This window comes from Tursiops truncatus, chromosome 4 (genome assembly GCF_011762595.2).
Source record: "Tursiops truncatus isolate mTurTru1 chromosome 4, mTurTru1.mat.Y, whole genome shotgun sequence".
NCBI lineage: Eukaryota > Metazoa > Chordata > Mammalia > Artiodactyla > Delphinidae > Tursiops > Tursiops truncatus.
In genome coordinates this window covers 137,234,842-137,251,107 of record NC_047037.1, presented here as the reverse complement: position 1 = coordinate 137,251,107, position 16,266 = coordinate 137,234,842, and the positions used below count along the sequence as shown (strand labels likewise).

At 44.4% G+C, this 16,266-nt stretch overlaps 1 protein-coding gene across 7 annotated transcripts in view; it reads left to right on the top strand.

Moving 5' to 3' along the window:
- Positions 1-16,266, top strand: part of ERG (ETS transcription factor ERG) — a 279,139-nt gene that overhangs the window by 229,152 nt on the left and 33,721 nt on the right. For all 7 annotated transcript variants that reach the window (XM_073804510.1, XM_073804509.1, XM_004317073.4 and 4 more), the window contains one exon: positions 8,234-8,385. In XM_073804510.1, coding sequence (XP_073660611.1) covers positions 8,234-8,385 — 152 coding nt within the window. The remainder of the gene's footprint in view (positions 1-8,233; positions 8,386-16,266) is intronic.

Here is a 16,266-nt window from a genome sequence, read left to right as displayed (position 1 = left end):
AATAAGGACCTACTGTATAGCCCAGGGAGCTCTACTCAATATTCTGTAATAACCTATATGGGAAAAGAATCTAAAAAAGAATGGATATATGCATATGTGTAACTGAATCACTTTGCTGTACACCCGAAACTAACACAACATTGTAAATTAACTATACTCCAATAAAAGGTTTTTTAAAAAAATATGCATTTCAGGGCTTCCCTGGTGGCGCAGTGGTTGAGAGTCCGCCTGCCGATGCAGGGGACACGGGTTCGTGCCCCGGTCTGGGAAGATCCCACATGCTGCGGAGCAGCTGGGCCCGTGAGCCATGGCCGCTGAGCCTGCGCGTCCGGAGCCTGTGCTCCGCAACGGGAGAGGCCACAGCACTGAGAGGCCCAAGTACCGCAAAAAAAAAAAAAATGCATTTCAAATGTGAAAAAAAACATTACTCCACCAGCATGTGATGGAGAACGAGGCAGGGGAAAGCCGTCTCCAAGTGCAAGAGGAATTCAGGAACAGGAAGGAGGATGGGGCTTGAAGAATGGGTAGATTTTCTAGAGGACCAGCGGGTTTGCCACCACCAGGAGAAGTTATATCAGTTTTGCCCAAATTCGATTTTGACTTGCCTTGGGCTTTCTCTCAGGCCTGAGTGCCTCCACTAACTGTTGTGAAGTGAGGGTGGATCACAGATTTAAGGTGGCTGGTGAGCTCGGCCCTGTCACTTGAGGCTGCATTCAGTGACATGCTTGGATGAATGAGGTCCATTCACACTCAGCTCAGGGCACAGCGCATCCTTGTCAAGCTAACGTTCACATCTATGCCATTTCACTGCGGGCTGTTTCTGTGATGGAATCTGCCCTGCTGTAAGTAGACTCTGATGTGAGAAAACCAATGTCAGATGTCAAGTTTATTTTGTTTTTCAAAAACCAAAGCCCTAATTTTAATGTCTTGGTACATTTTTATAGGCACATTACCCCTTTTCAAAGAAAAGGATTATGGAAACAGCTAAAAGAAGCTTTTGTATCGGGCTGGGGTCCGCTTAATCTTAAAAAAATTAGATGGACTACTTTCTCAGTGGTCCAGCTTCTGTCCTGGTTCTCAGTTCTGTCTTCTTAGACCCACGATCTGAGTCACAGGCATTCCCACTCTCCTTTCTGAGCACAGACACTTCTTGTCTGATTTCCTCACACTCATGAATGTTCACCCATCATCTCTGCAGAGCTTGCATCCTGCTGAGTGCCTCAAGGAAGGTTTGGGGAGGGACATATGATGTTCAACTGTAAATCGAGGTGGCCACCTTTTTCTTAAACCAGACTTATCAAAATTCGTATGTATGTCCAAATAAACATTGCCGCCTTTAGCGTCTCCCAGGAGGCTCTGCCTTTGTCTGCACAGGGCTGGCCCTACTCATCTCACATCTGCCGCCCTATCCATGACTGTCTTCAGGGCCACTCCCAGGATATTCTTCAGAAAATACCCAATAGTGATGACCTTGAGTCTTCTGAGGGTCCATCCCATTAGGTGTTATGTCTGTGAAAGAGACCATTCGTGTGGAGTTACCAGGGGAGGTCCTATAGCATGGTGGTCAAGTCCTTGGACTCAGGACCCCAACTCTGTAGGTTCAAATCCCAGCTGCTCCACTACTGGTTGTGTAACCTTGGGCACAACCTGCCTCCATCCTCTCTGCAAGTCAGCTGTAATATTGCTGCTGCTTATTGGTATTTGACCTCGTGGAGTTGTGTGGATGAGATGAATAATAACAGCTAACGCATAGCGTTTACTGTGTGTTAAGCACCATTTTGAATGTTTCACTATAACATGAATACATGAAAAGCGTTTGGAGCCATCCCTAGCATGAGTAAAAGCAGTCAGATACGGGCTAGAAGATGAAACAAATGAGGTCTGTAAATATTCGTTTGCCCACCATGCAGAGGCAAATTTGAATTTAAAACATATAACTTAGAAGCCTGTGGAAACTGGAATATGTAGCATTCCATCTCTCAGATTGTTTTCGGTTTTTAATCATTTATTTTTTATATTTTTGCACCCATTTTTCTGGTTGGCTGGTTCTTTCCAAAATCAGTGTCGAGAAGTGGTAAGCATGGAGCGCTGGCTGAGGAAATACAGTCTCCCAGTTCCTGTAGCTGAAGCAGCTGTGAGCTGTGTGATTGGAGCATCCTGCTTTGTGTGTGGTATGTTCTCAGGTCTGTTATGGGACGCTGGGAAGGATACTGCTTCCCGAATCACCCAGTTCTCTGCAAGAGAAGCCACGAGAGAAACTTCTCTCAAGTTCCAGCCCAGGAAAAGCTTTGCTTCTGCTGAGTGACTGGTTCAGATGTATCTTTTTGACACCTTGAATTGTCACAGGATAGATTCCTTTTTTGCTTTGGCAAGTAGGAAGTTCAGAGATAGATTGATGTTCTACCTTGAACAACTATAAATAGGAAGCTTACTCAATGTGCTGATTTTATCTCTTGGTTAATTGCTTTTCTGCCCTCATATAACCTTCACTTCCATTCCTTTGATCGTTTATGTCTTGTGTGCATTTTTGCAGTCCACCTCAAATGTCACATAGTTTGAGGAAGGACAGGGGAAGAAAGTATATTCAGAGCCACCACACATACACATAAATATAACTCTGGAGCTGCAGAGGGAGATGTTGGACTCTCCTCCTTAGAAAAATGTTAATATAAGCTAAGCATTTGTTCATCCAAGTAGCTTCTGGAGAGTCCTGCCTGGGGGCTTGGGAATGGAGTTTCCCAGCCCTCTGTTTCTGTAACCCTACGAGAACCCAGCGGAGTTTGGCAGCATGTCTGACTTCTCACCTTAATTTAAATATAGTAGATTTTTCCAATTTATTTGATATTCTTTGCTATGTTCTTTCATCATTAATTCATAATACTAGTATGTTTTAAGAAGTCAATGATCATGTTCTCAACTCACCTTAATTCTCCAAATGCTACTTAAAAGCGATTAATTAATTGAGGCTCAGCAGGCCATCTTAGTTGGGCATGTGTCTCCAGTTATCAGAAGAAGGGCACCAACCCCCTGTCTTGTTCATCATGAAGGTTGAGGGGGTCTTTCTACATTATTTCTCTATTTCCTAGAGTGACCGCAATTATACCCAAGTGGCATGGAAATCTGTTAGATTGCTGCAGAGATTAAACTCCTGAAGTTGTTTGGCCCCAAGGATATTTTAAGGGGCTTGGAGGCTGATACACCCAACTTTCTGGCACCCCAGCTGTTGTCCAGTGCCTTCCTGAAATTCTTCAGTCTGAATCAGCCTCCCCCTCTCATGGCAGCCCCAGCCCCATGTGGGATTTCTCCTGCTGTGAGCGGTCTTCCTGCCTTCTCTTCCCTCTCACTGGTGCCACATACTGTATGGGGTTGTCAAGACCAGTGTTTTGTGGGTTATAAATAGAACCCAGACCTGAAAATGTGAATCTGAGAATATGGTTAAGACACAATCATTTTTAATTTATTTTATTGTGGTAAGAACACAACACGAGATCTACCTTTTAAACAAATGTTTAAGTGTACCTTATTGTTGACCAAAGGTACCAAGTAGTACAGCAGATCTCTGGAGCCTTTTCATTCTACTTGACTGAGACTTTATGATGGTTGATTAGTAACTTCACCACTTCTCCCTCCCCCAGCTCCTGGAAGCCAACATTTCACTCTTTGATTCTCTGAATTTGACTTTTTTAGATACCTCATATAAGGGGGAATCGGGCAGTATTTGTCTTTCTGTGACTGGCTTTTTTCACTAAGTATAATGTTCTCAAGGTTCATCCATGCTGTCATCTATTTCCAAATTTCCTTCTTTTTAAGGAGAATAGTATTCTATTGTATGAGTGTACCACATTTTCTTTATCTATTCATCCATCAATGGACATACAGGTTGTTTCCACACCTTGACTATTGTGAATGGTACTGTAGTGAAGCTAGAAGTGCTACTATCTCTTGCCTGATTTTAATTCTTTTGGATAATTAGGCATAAGTTGGATTGCTGGATCATATGGTTGTTTTCTTTAAAAATGTTTCAAGGAACCGCTATACTGTTTTCCAGTGCAGCTGTACCATTTTGCATTCCCACCAACAGTACGCGAGGGTTCCAATTTCTCTACATCCTCACCAACACTTGTTATCTTTTGGGTTTTGTTTTTATAATAGCCATCTTGACAGGTGTGAAGTGATATCTCACTGTGGTTTGACTTGCATAATCACTTTTCCATGCCCTTAAATGATAGAGTCTTTGAGAGAAATATCTTGAACCATGCTTATTAGCAATAAAGAAATTGATGCCCCAAATAATAAGACAGAGAACTTTCATATTCACCAATTAATTACCCATTTAGCAGGCACCTAATGAATTGCCTTAGAACTTTCACAGGAACTGTTAAAGAACACATATGTGAATACCCAGAATATCATATTTAAAGGGATGCTCTTTGCTATGTGCATTTCAAAGTAATGTACTGAATGCTCAAACCTTTACCATGTTAGAATAGAGAACGTGGGATCCTCTGTTCTAGGCTTGGTACAGGTAGGATACCAGGCTGTCTGTGGGAGCTTCTCCCTGTGACTTCTCGGAATGCATGATGAAGGTAGAGCTAAACAGTGCAGTAAGCAAGGGGCAGGTTTCCGGTGTGGATCTCTTCTTACCACAGCTGGGCAAAGAGCTGAAAACGCATTTATTGGGAGACTTTTCAATATACACTTTGCAATTCTCTGAATCATGTTAAGATTTCTTTTTCTTAAAATAGCAGTGTCTAAAGTCCATGAAAAAAATCCTCCTCCAGGATTTCCCTCTCTTTCTTATTTCCGTCTTTTTAGATACGCTCTGGATGGGTCACACATCTGCTGTGCTGGGGAATGAACAGTCCAGGGGCAAGGATGGTGGCCTAGACTATGAATCGTGTATGTATCACAGTGCACACCCTAAGCCAGAGTAACGTGTGGGGCAGGGCGTTCCTGATGCCTTTCTGAAACAAGGATCTGCTTTACTTTTTAAAGGGCCGCCATCCTAGCCATCTTAGCTTTACTGGGTGGGGCTGTCTGTGCGGGGGTTATAAGTGTGGCCAGTGAGTAGAGGCTGCCCAGCTTCAAGCCTCAGTTCTGCCTCCTCCTGGCTCTGAGACCTGGAGCAATTCCCTTCTCTTTTGTGTCATCAGTTTACACATCTGAGAAAGGGAGCTAATGCCAGCTAGCCGCTGTACCAGGCTGTTGTGAGGATTGGTAACTGTTAAGCTCTCAGAACACAGCAACATATATATATGCTACTCTTTTGCTATTAAAATTTCCAAGAGAATAAACAAGGTGAATGACCTGGGGCCCCTTTAACCAGTATTTATTGAATACCTGCCTTGAGTCTCGTATGTCAGTGGCCCTATGGGGTGACCTCTCCCCTCTTTGGGGTTGGAGTTCTGTTAGATTTATTACTTAGATTCAAAAACTGTTTGAAGTGATCACAAACATGGTTCCCTTCTGTCTTCCTCTGAAGCTAAAACAAAATACAGTGGAAAAAAGACAATTTTTTTTATTGAACTGAAGGTACAACGTTTGAAAATAGGGTTTCATTCTGCTGCTTTTTTTCACAATGAAAGCTGGCTGGAAAAGCTTAATGAGATGAATTATGTCTTCTGGTTATAAGATGAAGACAAAGTAACCATATTGAAGACTGCCCCTGTTTTAAATACTTACACATATTTTTGGAAAGCTCTGGTAAAATGCAATTTAATAGCTCATTATATCTCTGTATTTGATGAGGGATCTATTTTAATGCCATGGGAAAACTGATTTGTTCCTAGAGCTCTCGTCCTCAGAGATGGAAATTGAACAATTGAATTGTAGGAAAATGGGAGAGTTGGAACCTATGGTCCATAATCCCCCATGTTTCCTCTTTCTGTAATTCTATACATCTCTTTGACTTTTAACTTTTTAGATGGATAACTGCCTTGCTGGAGAAGAAAGGATTTACGGTGCCTGCTGTACATCAGGCACTCAATAAAAAATAGTCTAAATGGAGGAGTGAACGAATGAATCTGAACAGTGCTCATCTTAGATCTTACAGATGGTACTTGAGTGACACTCATCACCCAAGTAGCATCTAAAGTCTTTTTCCTAAAGAAACAAACCCCTTTAACTCTCTTCCCTAGTAACTTCTCTCCTTGAGACCAACGGACCAAAACATACATACTCCACTCAACTGATGGAATTTTCCAAAGGGAAAGGAAACTAAGTCTCAAGTGAAGACATTCAGTGTTTTGATATTAGGATGGGTCTTTTAGAGATAAATGTTGGAAGCCAGGAAAAACAGCATCAAGAGGAAATAATGCACGTGTAGGCAGCATTGGAAATATAGAGGGTTCGCACCGTGGGAACTCCGACTGCTATTATTTTTAAATTTCCTTCATGTTAGTACAGCTGTGAGGATGCCATGAAACAGGGCTGTGTATTTCCAGGCCCATGGTAGGAACTTAGTCCTGGATGACCCCAACTATAACCTCCATGCACAGACATACCTGCTTCTTCCTCATCATCAGCCCTAAGCTCCCTCCATCAGCACCAGACATGTGCAAGGGATGCTGAGAACAAATCTGTATTTTCAGAGTTCCCAGACGCTGAACAAACTCTTTCCAGGGCCTTTGGTCTGCTCTTCCTGTCCACACCCCTGCCATGGCTCTTGGGTCTAGAATGACCTTTTCCACCCCACCTCAGTGCTGCCCCACCCAGAGAGTGCCCTTCTGCCTCAATGCCTCAGACCATCTCTGACTTGAAGGTCATGTCCATGCCAGGCCTATAGTTCCAAGATTCTGCAAATTGGCTGCAGAGTTCCAGCAAACAAAGTGTGGAGGAGACAAAGGAAGGCTCACTGGAGTGGAGCCCACAACCATCAGGGCCTCAGACATGGGGATGGAAATCTAACATCCAATGGAGATGCGTAGATTCCTAAGAGTATGAAGAATCCTGTGTTGGGTAGCACTTGAGAGGAAATTTCTAGAAGTCCACCTTAGAAGACATAACCCAACCATCAAGATCCCTCAGAAAAAAACATTTTTCTGTTTCCTGGTTAAGCTGCATTTTCTGTTTGGAGTTTCCCCATTATGTATGATTTCACCATGTCCAATAACTTTCCAGTCTCACTTAAAAATTTATATTCCCCTTTTTTTCTTTTTTTAGAAAGGCAGGTTTGTCTTTGTCCAAGAGGCCATGGCTGTCTTAACAAACAACAGCCCTGTGAGCTGTTCCCCAAGGCCCAGCAGCTGACTCCTTTCTGCAGGCGCATAGCTGGTTCCCCCCCACCACCAATCCTAGTCCTACAGGGCTGCTGGGGTCCCCTGTCCTTCTCCCTCCTCTGATCTTCCTGCCTGCACCTGAGCCAGGAACACTGGGGGCCTTCAAACTCTGTGTCTAAAGATTGGCTGCAGGGATTTGAAATTGAGCACAAGGATTTCGTTCTGAGGTTGTGAAGAGGCGTGCACTCTAGGATAAACCTTGCTGAGGGTCGTCTCCCAGCATCTGTGTGCGTGGCCTGTTTACAGTCACACGGGGAGAACAAGCGCCAGTTCCCTGCTCCTTGCAAGTGTTTCCAGTCAGTTGTCATGGAAGGGGGTTTGACACGACAGTTTCAGAAGGAGCTGGCTGGAGAAATAGAAGGCAGGTGGCAGCTTTGCTTCCCACGTGCCTGCCCTCTGCTTCCACTGAGCAGGGGCACTGTCTTAGTCTGCTTGGGCTGCCATCACAAAATACCATGGACTGGGGCAGTGGGGGGCGGGTGCTTAAATAACAGTTCTGTAGACTGGAAGTCAAAGATCAAGTTGCTGGCAGGGTTGATGTCTGGAGACAGCTCTCTTCTTGGGTGGAGGATGGCCACCTTCTCACTGTAAACTCAGTGGCAAAGAGGAGAGAGACAGAGACAGAGAGAGGTATCTGGTCTCTTTGCCTTCTTATAAGGGCCACTAATCCCATCATAGGGGCCTCACCCTCAGGACCTTGTGTAAACTTAATTATCTCCCCAAGGCCCCACCTCCAAATGCCATCACGTGGGGATTAAAGGTTCAAAATATAAATTTGGAAGAAACACAGCCATTCGGTTCATCACAGACACTGCATTTGTCTTTTCACAGTCTCCTCGCCCTTCCTCACACCCCTCCACCTTGCCCCTCCTTGCTTCTCTGGGTATCACGCGGAGACAGGGAGGAGGGCTCTGGGTTGCCGCAATAATGGAAGGATGTGTCTTCTTCCCCTCCAGGAACTCCCCCGATGAATGCAGCATGGCCAAAGGAGGGAAGATGGTGGGTAGCACGGACACTGTCGGGATGAATTACAGCGGCTACATGGAGGAGAAGCATATGCCGCCCCCAAACATGACCACGAACGAGCGCCGAGTTATCGTCCCAGCAGGTCAGAGGCTCGGTCAGCGACCCACGCCTTCCTAGAACTTCATTCGGCTCTCTCTTCTTACCCTTGGCATTGGTCACCCTCCACTGCCTGGAGCAATGGTTGTAAATGGAAGCCAGCAGAAGTTGGTCCACCCACAGTGAAATGTTCACTGCTCTTTGTGTGTGTGTGTATGTGTGTGTGTGTGAAAGAGAGAGAGAGAGAGAGAGAGAGAATCCATGAAAAGTGACCTCTCTAAGGAAGAATTGGCTTTTCTCTGAGGTTATTTGGTGTTAAATAGCCTTTCTTTTATGAGGTGCTATTTATAATAGAAGGTAGGCTTTAAAAGTTTTTTTTATCTAGCAAAATTAACAGTTGGGAGCCCTATATTGTTTGATCTCAAACTCTGAAATTCCAGCTATCACTGACATATAACACAGACTCTGAGAGCCAGAAAAATTCTTTACCAGAAGTAGTTCTAAACCCAAGCCAAAACAATGGCTCTGGATTTGAGGAGAATGCCAGGAATTTATTTATTTAGCAAAACTAAAGGTAATAGGAAGGATGCCTTAAACCTCCTCAGAGGAAATACACTACATAAAACCAAAAATATCACCACAATAGCAACGGTGACAACTCAGTGGGTCCTGACTCTATATTAGGTATTTGGTGAGCGATGTGCAGACATAGAAAGTTTGGTGTCATGAAATCTTGGGAAATAGGTAGTGTCTTTGTCACAAGTGCCCTGATGAGGAAACTGAAGCTTGGAGAGGTCAGCCTGCAGTTAATAAGAGGCCGAGTTAGAGCTCAGGCCCTTCTGACTCCTTCGTTCTCTTCCTTTCGGGGGGGGGGGAGGGGGGTTGGAATGAATCTCAGCCCCTTGCAGTAGCCCTGCCGGTTCCCTCCCATCACCCACTGCAGCCGCCTGGTCCCCCTCTTGTTCCGCCTCAGGGGCTGAACTGGCTGTTGCCTCAGCCCAAAACCCCCTTGGTTCCAGGGAGTTCTGTCCTTCACTGGGGCTCTGTGCAAACATCTCTTCAGAAGCCTTTCCTGACCACTCCATCCAGAGTCGCCCCCTCCCCACTCAACCCAGTGACTCTCAACCCCCCACCTGCTTCATTTTCCTTTATTGCCTTTATTCCCATCTGTCACTATAGTGGACATTTATGTGAAAGCTCTCTTATTATCTCCTCCCTCAATAGAATGTAAGCCCCACAAAGGCCCTACCTCCATGGCCAGGTGCAGTACCTGGTGTATACTAGGTGCTCAATGAATATTAACTGAGGGAGGAATGGATGAAGGGGTGCCTAGCCACTGGGTAGTCCTGTCCGGGCTGCCCCTTGTTGCTGGAGTAATAAGAGGTGTGCATGGGTGAGGTTGGTGCAAACTTGATTCTCCCTTGCCGCAGAAGTCACCTCTATTCATCTCCATGAAGTGTGATGGCAGATGGGTTCAAATCCCCTCTGTGGTGTGATTCCCACCCCTGCCCCTCCTTCTGCATCAGGTCACATCCAGTGGACTTCTGTTCCCGTTGCTTTCCGAACAGGAGAGTTCAGAGTGCAGAGTCCTTGGCAAAACCTCTGACTTGGGTTCCTGGACTGGGTTTCTCTTCAGGGTTGTCACTGTGTGGCTTTGCAGCAAAATGATTTGATGCAGTTATAGGTACGAAAGGGATCATCCGTCCCTGATCTGGAAGCGCACGTTGTAAGACAGTGGAGAGTCTCAAGTGTGCCGTAGGAGAGGGACAAAGCTGGTTTTCGTGTTTCTTGAAAGACAGTTGGCATTTATGCAGAGGGCGTGTATTTGGTTTGATCATGGGAACTAAGCTGCATTCCTGAGACTTGTTACTGAGACTTAGAACAGGAGGCATTTCCTGTTGAATGGGAAAAAATATGGAAGAGCAGATGTCCGAGATGCCCATCCGGGATGTGTGGTACCTAAAAAAGGCTTGAGAACAGACATGTGCCTGGAGAGGACTGGGAGGGCAGGGATGCTGTTGCCTCGGACACTGGCTGACGCTGAACGGGATAACAGAATCCCAGAGGATGTCCGTCCAAGCCCATCTCACCCTTTGCCTTCCTCCTTAAGAAAGTATTTTCTTCAGTTTACGCAAAACAAGGTCTTTTTAGTTCTCTAAGGTGAGAGAGTCAATCTGAGGAGAGGCCCATGTTAAAGATGCTTATCTGGGTTCCCTGTAGAATCGCAGACCCAGGAGCTAAGCCTGGTGCCATTATATCCTTTTCACTGACGAGGTCCTATTTCTGTCCTGCCAGCAGCAGCCTTTGATGTCATCAATATCCTTTCCGGTAGGGCCAGACTCGCGGCTTCCTATGTGAAATAAACTGTTTAGAAAACAGGAGAGATATTTACATGGGAAAGAGGCAAAGAAGCAATTGAATCAAGTCAAAGCATCCACCATTTGTGATCTAGGTATAGGTAGTAGGTGCTCATTAAATGTCAGTCAGTTGGGTGGAAGCCTGGTTGCACAGATTGGCTCATATTAAGTGTCTGTGTAAAGGCTGGTTTCATCTCCTGAAGAAAGTCCTCTTTTAGCTGTCCCCTCCTTTGGTTGCTTCACGCCAATGCAGAGGCAGTTATTCAGTTGACAGGGTTTGTAAGAGAGCTCCTTGTGGCTGGTTTTGCAAGTTGTGAGCCTTTCAGTTATTGGTCAAGCCTCCCGTGTGTGTGTTCATACACAGACACACAGATGAACACACACACACACAGCTGCGTTGCACCATCCAGAAAATTCCCCAGCGTAGAGACGGCAGGACGTGGGGACCACTCTGTCAGCTGCTGCCTCTGTACCTTAGGCCCCAGCTCTGGGATCCAGGCACCTCACTTGGGCACATTTTGGGTGTAGAGAACTCCGTATACTTAGGTAGAATTCTCCAAACCTGGTTCTGACTGGTTCATATAGTTCCTACTACTTAAACACATTGATTGGCACTCATAGGTGCAAATCAAAAAGATAACCACCCCCCCCCAGAAAAAAAACCCATTATTTACTCTGAAGCACTTGCACCATCGATCACCTACATACTGACATTCATGTCCTAGACCTAAAAATGGTCCTGATACACACTGGCCTGAAGGTGGGTGTGTTAGTGAGAAGAAACAGCAGAACTTGGGGTATTGTCTGTGTTCAGATTGGGCTCTTGTACCTGAATTCCTCACTTCTCAAAGTTCCTGGTTTTGAGACTCACTGTCTTTAACTCAAGAGCTTTAAAGAAACTCATAAAATAACCCTAATGAATAAATGTATACCTTCATTGGATATATTTACACTCTCTCCTTGTTTCAAAATGGATTTAAGAAAGCTCACACAAATATAAATAAAGGAACAAGACAGAATCCATATTCAGAGTAAACGGATAGAGAACAGGGGCTAAAGTAAGAACTTAACAGACGGTGAAACCAGGAGGGGGTTTGTATGTTTGTGTATATATGTATATATATATGTATATATTTTTAACGCAAACTTTTAGATCCTGCACAGTTGCAGAAAGCGGGTGTTATTTGGGTCCAAGGTGTCAGCAGGCTGTGTGGAGATGCTTCCATCAATACATGCCTCAGTGTCCCTAGAATAAAAAGAAAACAAATGTGGGAAAGTGGCCCAGCTATTAATTCTGAGTCTAGGGAAAAATGGGTTCCTGGGTTTATTGTAGGAGGGTAACAGGGACGTCACAAGACAAATAGTCAGTAGAGCTGCCAGACATTCTGGGAAACCCTGGCTTACACCTGTCATCCTGGCAAGGTTGGTGATTGTGCCCCTCCCCCTCAAAGTGTAGTGGTTAGACAGTACATCACACCTGTTCTTCCTTTCTTTCTCTCTCTTCCTCCCTTCCTTTTTTCCTTCCTTCCTTCTTTCCTCCCTCTCTTTCTTTCTTTCTTTCTCTTTCTCTTTCATCATCTATTCTTTCTATCATCTGTATATCTATCATTTATCTATATCTATCTATCATTTATCTGTCTGTCTCTATCATTTATATCTATGTATCATACCTGTCTGTCTATCTATCTATCTATTTGGCGTGAATATCTGTATATCTGGGTCTACATCTCAGGGGGTTGGGCTGTTTCTCATGTTCACAGTTGTAGATCAAAGTATCATTCGGTGAAATCAGTCTTAATAAGAGGGGCCCTGACATGGGACCCAGTTAAATGGCTCTTTGCTGGCTCAGCTTAATTTGGAGGCTGACTGGGAAATGTTTCTCCCAAGTGTGACCGGAACCACTTGCATCAGGGTTCCCTGGGAGACTTATGATTTTAAAATGCCCATCTCTAAATTTTATGAATCCTGGCGTGGGGTTGAGGATTTTACATAGTTAACACGTTCCTGTGTGATTTTCATAAATTATAAGGTTTGAGGTGCTCTAAGCTAGATAGAAGACACTAAATCAATTTTGCTTTCATACACCTTCATTGTTTGAAATAAAGGCATCATTTAGAAAAGGAAGTTGGCAAAAGAAAGAATTGTCCTAAAACTTTTCCCTTCAGGTGTGTTTTGGGGGCTGTCATCGGCTGGCACAATAAATTCTGTAAAGGTCCTGTATCAGGGCACTCAAAGGGAAATACAGGGCCATTGAAGGCACAAAACACAGTGTGAGAGCTGAGGAAGAAGCCCCGCAGCTCCATTCATTGGTGGCAGCGCTGAGCTCCATTCAGACAGATCAGGTCAAGCGCAATACTCAGCCTTATACATTTTGCTGTGCTCCCATCAACAGCTGAGACAACTCGGGGACAACCTGGGAATCTGACTTCCAGGTGGTATTTCCAGTTCTTCTTCACCAAGGCTGTGAACACAGATCGATTTTTAGAAAGAATGGGTCCCCATTGTACAATGGAACTAATATGTTCTAGAGAACGTAAGTTTTGTGATGTCTGATGAAGCCTCTGCAGCCTCTGATGCTGTCCCTCCGTGTGCCGGGTGGCCTCCGGCAGTCACTGTTATTTTTTTGGCCTTGACAATATGCTCAGCGATGTGCTAACTGAGAGAGCTGGCAAAGAGTAAGGCACGGTCTTCATCCACTTTTCTTCAGAGTTGCAGAACGCTGACCAAAATGCAACAGAACCTCTGGTTTCAGCAGCTTACATCATTTTGAGAAGATTTTTCTTTTTCTTTATTTTTATTCCCTAAAATGGGTGCTAAGGCATGGGGCTTTTCAGACATTTCTTTTTTTTTTTTTTTTTTTTTTTTGCGGTATACGGGCTTCTCACTGATGTGGCCTCTCCTGTTGCGGAGCACAGGCTCCGGACGCGCAGGCTCAGCGGCCATGGCTCATGGGCCCAGCCGCTCCGTGGTATGTGGGATCTTCCCGGACCGGGGCACGAACCCGTGTCCCCTGCATCGGCAGGCAGACTCTCAACCACTGCGCCACCAGGGAAGCCCAAACACTTCTATTTTTATTTTCTAAATATCCACTTTGAGCACAAATGCTCTTGGGAGTCAGAAGTCTCAGAGACAAAAAGTTGCCACGTTCATCTTTTAACTAGCTCCTTGTCTGCATTCATTCATTCATCCATTCATTCATTCATCCATCCATCCATCCATTCATTCATTCATTTACTGAGCACTTAGAATATTCTAGTCACCAAGGATAAAAGCTCTTATGTGATTTAAAACCCCCTGTTCCTGGCCCCCAAACACACATGGCTAGAACTTCTTGTATTGTGTCTTCCTCAGGCCCTCCCTGCTGGGTAACTTCTACTCAATGCGTGAGGTATTTACTGGGTACTTGCTACTCTCACACCAGTCACAGAGGAAATGACCAAAGCCTGTGAGAAGCAGATAAGACCCAGCCACATGAAGTTAAGTAATTCGTGACAGCAGAGAGTATGATTAAGAGCTCAAATGAGTGATTCAGACATGTTTCAAAATAGCTGAGGAACAAGATGACTGTAAACATGACTAGTAAAGAAAAGCTTCCTTTGTTCCCTGATGACAAGATTTCTAAATCCCTTTGCAGCCTCCACCCTGTCCTGCCCTCCAGTCACATCATTCTACTCCTGTGCTGCGTTGTCACAAGTGTCCTCGCCCATGCTGTTCCCGCTGATGGAATGCCCTTCCTCTCTCTGCTAACAAATCCTTCTCACTTTTCAAGGCATCTTTGAAATCCACCTTGTCTAGGAAGCCATCCTTGATCTGCTGGCACCTTCATTGCTTCTCTGCCAACGTCTTACCAATTCTTTCATTGCCACACTTTATTTGGTTTTATACTATATTCTATAATGCATCTGTATACTGGACATAGCATTTAATTCCATGAAGGATTTGAGATGCCTTGTGAACTAAACTACTGATAATCATGTGAACCAAGCTACTGATCAGTTAGAAACTGATGTTTGTTTGTATGAGATCAGTACTAAGGCAATTACAAATATTAATGGAAAACCAAGGTCACATGAAGGAGGAATGCAGCCATTTTGGCCACAAGCTTGGCCAATATGCTGTAGCTAAGCTTCCAGTATGGCTCTGAGCTTCCTGGTGGCCAGTGTAAAAAGAGCCATTTGGGGAATTAATGCCTGTTTTCAAAAAAGTTTCACAGGGAAGGCAATATTTTTATTGGTGCAGAATCCTAAAAGCAGGATCCCTGGGCTTAATGTTCGGGCTTCACTGAGGCTACAGTCGTGACCACCATCCTGCCTCAGTGGCAGTACCAAGTAGTGCCAGCCTGCTTCTTGTGACATCCTCCACGGACAGAGTGACTTACATTAGCAAACAGCTCAGTGCAGACAGAGAGCGTACGCCCAGTGTGAGTCTGCTGGTCTGGTTTCTTAGAAAGGCAGGATTTTGAGTTTTCAGAGTGGCAGAAGTCTCTCATGACCTGCACACGGTCCTTTCTACATAGGACATCTCCAAGCTGGGCTTGAAAGCAGACGAATAAGAAGCAATAGAAGAATACACTCTCCAACCAAGCCCAGATGACCAACATATTACTACGATTTAATCTTATTAGACTTAGTTATTTATAAGCCTGTCTGTTCTATTAGATTGTGAGCATCCTGAGTTGGTGATTTTGTCTTTTGCATATTCTTCACCACCAGCCAAAGCAGCAAGCTCATGGCCTGTGTGCAGAAGTCAGTAAACATGCATTTATTTGAGTGAATGGGAATCCGGCTTTAGTTAGTGGGAACCACAGAATCACAGGAGACGGATGTACAAGATTCTTGGTGATCTTCGTTCAGCTTTGTATTAGGCAGGGTTCTCCAAAGAAGCAGAACCAATCTTTCTCTCTCTCTGTCCCCCTCTCCCTGTCTGTGCTTTACTCAGTCTCACAATTCAGACGCTGGTATCTTCTGGAAACACCCTCACGGACACACCCAGAAATAATGTTTAACTAAATATCTAGGCATCCCGTGATCTAGTCAAGTGGAAACATACAATTAACTATCATAAAACTCTTAAACATGACAAAATCGAGCCCTAGGGAGATGAAACAACTTTCCCGAGGACACACGCGGAGATGGGTGAGACCAGAGCCAATTCCCAGGCCTGTGCTCATTTATACTTAAAGAACTTCTTGGTAAAGCTACACATTTCTTTTTTTTTTTTTTAATGGAAGTATAGTTGATTTACAATATTGTGTTAGTTTCAGGTGTATAACACAGTGATTCAGTATTTTTGAAGATTATACTCCATGATAGGTTATTATAAGATAATGGGTATTATTCCCTGTGCTATACAGTCTATCCTTGTTGCTTATCTGTTTTATACATAAAAGTTTGTCTCTGTTAATCCCACACCCCTAATTTGTACCCCTCCTTCCCTTTCCCCTTTGGTAACCACACATTTGTTTTCTATAAACTATACATTTCTTTATTTTACTTATTTTACTTTGTCATGCCTCTAAACACTTCCAAAGATCTCTCCCATTATGTCTGCATTATGGAATGTGTTTCTAT